Source organism: Vigna unguiculata, chromosome 1 (assembly GCF_004118075.2).
Source record: "Vigna unguiculata cultivar IT97K-499-35 chromosome 1, ASM411807v1, whole genome shotgun sequence".
Lineage (NCBI taxonomy): Eukaryota > Viridiplantae > Streptophyta > Magnoliopsida > Fabales > Fabaceae > Vigna > Vigna unguiculata.
In genome coordinates, this window is record NC_040279.1 from 40,195,040 (window position 1) to 40,201,523 (window position 6,484).

General features: G+C 31.3%; 1 protein-coding gene across 1 annotated transcript; it reads right to left on the minus strand.

Annotated features, from left to right (window-relative positions):
• Positions 1 to 756: 756 nt before the first annotated feature.
• Positions 757 to 1,675, minus strand: LOC114175144 (LOB domain-containing protein 21-like). Its single transcript, XM_028059916.1, has one exon. The coding sequence runs from the start codon at positions 1,596 to 1,598 to the stop codon at positions 1,071 to 1,073; it is 528 nt and encodes a 175-aa protein (XP_027915717.1). The 5' UTR covers positions 1,599 to 1,675; the 3' UTR covers positions 757 to 1,070.
• Positions 1,676 to 6,484: the final 4,809 nt, after the last annotated feature.

Below are 6,484 nucleotides of genomic sequence, written 5' to 3' on the forward strand. Positions count from 1 at the left end.
TAAGTGAGAAGAGGTGAGATTAGTAGAGCATGATGTGTGTTGGTGTGTTCGAGAATGATGGTGTATTTATGTGGAAATTGTTAAGCAAAGATGAGATGCATTGGGCGTGAATGATGTGATTTGAATTAATGAGGCGAGTTGAAAGTTGGTTTGCGGTGCGTTTGGAAGTATGTGGCGCAAGTGATTGGGTGTAATAGATAATTGATGTAGTTTGAATGGTAGGCATTTTCTTGAGTCATATCCTGTTACTATCAGAAATGTACATCGCTCAAAGAAACTCAAAACTTTCGGTCTTGGAGTTACTCTTTGGATTCCCATTATGATAAACTGGAGGGCCACCTGTGGGGTTCGTGACCTTGGGGAAAATCATAATGGGAGCTCCATGCTGCATTTAAACAGTACAATTGGACCCACTGTATTGGGCACCAAGTGTTCGAAGATAAGCAAGAATCAATTGCTAGTGTTGCTTTCTTTCTGCTGAATGGTGTGTCTCGTTACTGTAGGTAATGCCAATCAATGCTCTGGCTGCTCTGGTCTCTATCACCATTTCATCCAGACTAGAAGGTGGTGATCTGAGTTCACACTTTCAAGAAACTTTTTTTTTTCTTTCTAATTTATTTTATTTCTGTGCCTCTCAACTCAAAGCCTGGAAAATCGTGTCTTACTATAACCAAACCAAACAAAAGTTGTCTGAAATAATCGGAATTGGTAGAAAATAGATAGATGAGAACAGGAATTTATGGTGAGTTTGCAAAGTTGGAAAGCAGGAACAAGGAAAATCCTATTACTGATATGCTGTTACAAAAGTGAACCAAAAAAGGCCAAGATACCCATCATTTTCCAGCAGTTGCTAGCTGCCATAGCAGCGTAGAAACCGTGAAATTCAGCAAAATCAACAACACAAAGCAATAATACATTTTGGTTGAGAGTTTTCAATTCAGCCCTATTCATTCTCCTGGAGTTCTTATTCATTAGCACATACAACAGATCTCGTAGCTGCTCATGATTGATTGGAAAGACTGATAACAACAATTACATGGAAAAGGGGACCATAACATGCATACATAACATTAAAATATATATGGGATTTGATTGAAATCATCCACCGTTTCATGGCGGCTCAATAATTGAGATGACGAACTGTGGCAGAAGATATCATTGAAATCATTGGAGGAAGTGCAAAAGTCAGGGAATGGAGGGAGGCTAACATGGGCATGCAAGATATCAGGAGAAGGGAGAACAGTAGCAGCAGCGTGACATCGTGCAAGACGATCCTTAGCAATGGCGAGATCATGCTGAAGCTCCACCATCTTCCTCTGCAACAGAGCTATGGCACCAATGCATCCATAAACGGGGTCTCTCAGCCTTGCCTCCGCCTCATATGCCAGAGAATTCACCGTGTCCTCTCTCTGCTCTTCCGACACTTCGATCAAGATCTTGCTCACATTGCTGGCTCCGAATACCTTGTGAACCTTGGCAAACTTCTTGCACTCATCAGACCTAAAGTAAGGTGCAAAAATACAATTGGGTACGCATCTTCTCTTCAATAACTTGCAAGCTGCACATGAAGAGCTTGAACGGGGCTCATAACCCTTCATGCCTCTCACTTTCTTCCTGTGTTACTCTACACTCTATCCTCTATCCCCTATCCTTTGCTCTCTCATAAATATGTGGTCCTTTGTGTGCCTATTTTGGAATTTTTATATTTTAAATTAACATAATCATAATTCTATTTACAAAAAAAAGCGTTATTTTGTTTAAAAATTTGTATATATACAGCATTAATATCTCTTTCCCAATGGTCTATTTTGAGAGAAATTACGTGTCATCGCCTATTAGCTCAGCTGGATTGATCACCGTGCCAGTAACAAGAAGGTAGTAGCAGGTTTGGGACCTGCATGGGCCATCACTGTCTTCTCATTTCATTTTCCATTTGCTTTTTTACAAAAGAAAATTCATTTGCCATTTTGGTTTTTCTAGGCAGTATTCATATTCAATTTCTCATTTATACCATTCATTCAAACTGGGAGTGCAAAAGTAGGTCCAAATAATTGATTCATTCAGACAATGGGTGCGATGTGTTGGTAGTTTTCAAGTCAGACATGATAGTTCATGAATAAAGATGGAATATTTTGATTGATTGGAGCAAGGAAATAATCTATTCCATAAATTTTTTAAAATCATGCTTTTGCAGAGAGAGGTAAACCAAAGAGGTATGGTATGGTCACAAGAACCAAATTGATGGGATCAAAATGAGTACTTTGAAATGAAGTAGTTTGGCTGTATAGCATGAGTGCAGCCAAAAACCATTAAATCAAGTAGTTTTGTGTATTGTTTTGTGCCCTCTATCATAACATGTTTAGTTTTTTCAGTTGTGCTTTCTTTTCCATTTCCTACTTCACTTCCAACACATGAACTCAGAATTTAAGGTCAAGCACATGGAAACAAAATCACTGCTTGCCAAATTTAACCACATGAAAACATCTACGAGCCAGGTAAAAGCACCTCACCCTTTTTCATTTATCTGTTCCCTGATGTTGATTATTTTTGTTTCCTTAACTCTGTTGAACTTCTTTTTTCTTTTTTAAGTGTCAATTCAACTCATTACCCGGGAGTACTTTGGTTTCGTTAAACCTTTTTTTCTTCTTTCTATTTTTGCTGTTAAAGATAAACGTTTCAAATCCATTTCTGTTCCCTGAAAAATGAAAAAGTTGTTTAGGTTGTCTTATTCAATAATAATAATAATAATAATCAATTATTTATGCTATAAAAGGTACTTGCATAAGCTTTTCAAGCATACACAAACGAAGTGGGATAACCTTATCCCCCTCCAGAAAAAAAAAAAGTGAGGGAAAAGAATGGTGAGAATTTAGTTTACATGAAATGTGAGTAGAAAGTGATGTTTCCAATATTAAGTATCAATAAACTTGGATCACGAGCATTAAATATAGAAAGATTCATCTTTAAGACTTTCCATATATCTATCATTGTAGGCTTTGGAGAAACTATGTTTAGCATGATTGATAAGTGCAGACAATTTCCATTTTCTGCAAACCAGACTTTAGAACAAGATTAAATATTTATAGACTCAAAGGTTTATGCTGAAAAGGGAAAATTAAAATATTCTTTTATATATGGAAAACAATGATGATGCACCAAAAATTGACATTTTATCTTTTGTCGGTAACCTTTCACCAAAATATTTGCTTGAAATGTAAAGAATGGAAAAGATTAATGAGTAAAGTATTGAGCACTAGGTGAAGAGGACCTGATGCTTTTTTAAGAATAATAAACATAAAATGACCCTCTATCTTTAGCATAATGCAAACCACCGTTGGTTGGAAATGTCGACACGTGTGATTCAAGAATTATATGAATAATATGCAAAAATGACAGTACAACATTTTCAAACTATAGCTATTTTTACTCATATTCTGGGTTGAAACTGAAAGGGTAAAAAACCCCTGGATTTTTAATTTTACCAGACACACGCAATGTAACCCGTTGTTGGATGCAGAACAAAAGAAAATTTTGTAATTTTTTTCCCATTTGATCTGTAATTAAACAGAATTAGATGATTTTTTTGTGTTTTTTTTGTTGTTTCTATGGGACCGTGTGAGAAAAGAAGAGAATGAAACCGACTTTGAAAATTGATTTGGATGGAGAATAGTGATTATAAAAGGGGGAACAAATGAGTAAATGTCACTTCAAAGAGATGGTGGAAGATGGAAGATTGAAAAGGGTGTGGAAGAAGATAATTCAGCATCCATCTCCACAGTGAAAATAGACCCATTTCTTTAATTCTTTCGATTCTTTCTTTTTATTTTATTTTTCCCACTGAACCAAACTGTTGGGGAAATGCCGAAAGCAAGGGAGGAATAGTGATGAGGACACCCAACCCTTATACTTTTTTCGGTTCACCCAATAAGAGAAGAAATTCAAATTAAGATAATAATACATAAAAACTGTAAAATCTTCAACTTTAATTAATGATGGATAGGTTTAAATTTTATTATATAAATACTCATAATTTGTAATACATGCATCTGCATAAAAAAATACTCAACTAACAAACCAGCCAAGGTAACAAAGTATTTGTCACCAAGATTTAAAAAAGAAAGAAAGTATCTTTTATTTTAATTTGGATCCACTGAAGGCAATAAATTTTATTGGTGAATATTCTGTGACGTAATTAAAATCCACCTGATGCAGTTTTCGAAAATAGAATTAAAACATCTAGATTTCATCGGAAAATTCGTACTATTAAACATAATCAACTGAAATTAATTAATTTATCATTTTTTAATCTGAATGTTAATCATAAACCTTTATCACTTAATTGTTAGAAATTTAAATGTTAACACAACATTTATATTTAAAAAAATAAAAAAATAAACAATATATTTTAAATTGAAAGTCACGTTACTTATTTAGTAAATCCTCTCCAAAAAAAAAACTCTATAAGAAATATCTAAAAGTTTTTTTTAAGAACGACCGAAACTAGTTGTATAAAAAAAGATATTCAAAGATCCATCAGTTTACTTTTTATCTATAATTCTATATTATTATTATATAAAGAGATTTTTTTAGTGTTATATTTTGTTTTCAATTTTATCCTTTAAATATTTTTTAAATCAAAATAATTATTCTACCAATTTTATCTTTTAAGTGTTTTTTTTCTTTTTAAATTTAACCGTTTTTTTCCTAAAATTTAAATATTCTTTTAAATTAAAAAACTATTTATAATTAATACAAAATTATCTAACAAAACAAAAAATCATCTAAAATAAAATTATTTAAAATTACTTTTATAATTATAATAGTAGTAATTTATTAATTTTTGTTATTATAAAAAAAAAAAAAAAAACACCACATGTGTATAGAAAGCTTGAAATTTTGGGATTGGGAGAGACGAGAATATGAAGGTGATAAAGATTCTTTCGAAATTAAACGCTTTAATAAAAGTTTTGGGCCTGGATGAGCCACATGGGCTCTTAAGACACCGATCCAAAAATGTCATGATAGTTCATACAACTCATTTGAATTAGGCAATTCCGTTGAGTACTCACATGTTTTCTTTGTGCACACTCTTAAGTATAAAAAAGAAAAGGTGCAAATTGTCCATAGGTAAAAAAATATTTTGAATGACATAACGTAAAAAAAAAATTAATTTAAAAAAATTATTCATAATTTACTTTTACATTGCATAATTTAAAAATGGATATTAAACTTCACAACTAGAAATCCGTTTATAAATTACATAATCTGTTCTAAAATATAGAATTTGTGAAGTATAGTGTTTTCTGATCATACAATTTGACAACACACTATAGATTATATGATTTGAAAATATAGAATATTTTTCTTAATTTAAAATTACATTTTGAATTGTGTAGTCTCAAAATAATATAAAATATTGAAATTTTAAAATACATTATCAAATTACATAATGTAGAATATAGTTTCAGATTAAAAATATATTTTAAATTATATAATTAATAAAATGCTTTCAAATTCTATAATCCAGAAATCTAAACTATTAAAATTTAAACTTTTCTAACATTTCCATAAAGATGCATGAAGAAAGTACGGATGTGAAGGAGGAAAGACCTTCATTTGAAAGTCCAGTGGCATGAAAACAAGAAGGCCCAAGTTTAAGATCCTACTGCACGGGCTTTTGTCTGAGGTTTCAACACCCATAGATGTTGGCCCAATATCGAGCCCAAAAGAAACAACAAAAGACCATCCCGATATTAGGAGTTTGTGTGATTAGACTAGAAAACACCAATTCGAAGTTTAATAGTTCAATCGTAGTGAAATTGTGGTGGAATTGATAAAAATAATAATAGTAATTAAATAATATTGGATAAATATAATATTATAATATAGTAATACTAAATACTAAAAGTATTATATTTTATACTTAAAGTATACAGTCTAAAAAATAAATTTAAAGTACATATAAAAAATTAAATCAAATATGTCATAATACTTAGGCTTATGTCTAAGTATTTAAAAAAAAAATATTACCGATTTTTTAATTATTGTTTTTGTAAAATTATTTTTTTATTTATCCACTAAGAACTGGTTTTTAGATTGGTTTTAACTTTAAACTGGTTCAACGATCCCAACAGCGTGATTTAGAGAAAAAAAAAGGTTAAAAAAATGTTGTACATGCAAGGAATTTCAGAATGCTAATAGTTCACATTTTATTATATGAAGAAAATGAGAGAAGGACGAAAATCCTTTGATGATAATTAGTAGGGAAGTTGTGACTGTAGAGTTGATTTTTAATACCAAATACTATGAATGAAGGTTATTACTAAAAATTCTTCTTCTTTCAATGGGGAATATTCCTTTCTGCAATTGGGAAATTACTATTATTAGCTTACGAATATTGGTGCTTAATTAAAATGTAATATACCAATTATTGATGGGAGAATAAAGTTTTCGATATGTAATAGAAATCATGAAAGTGTAGTGA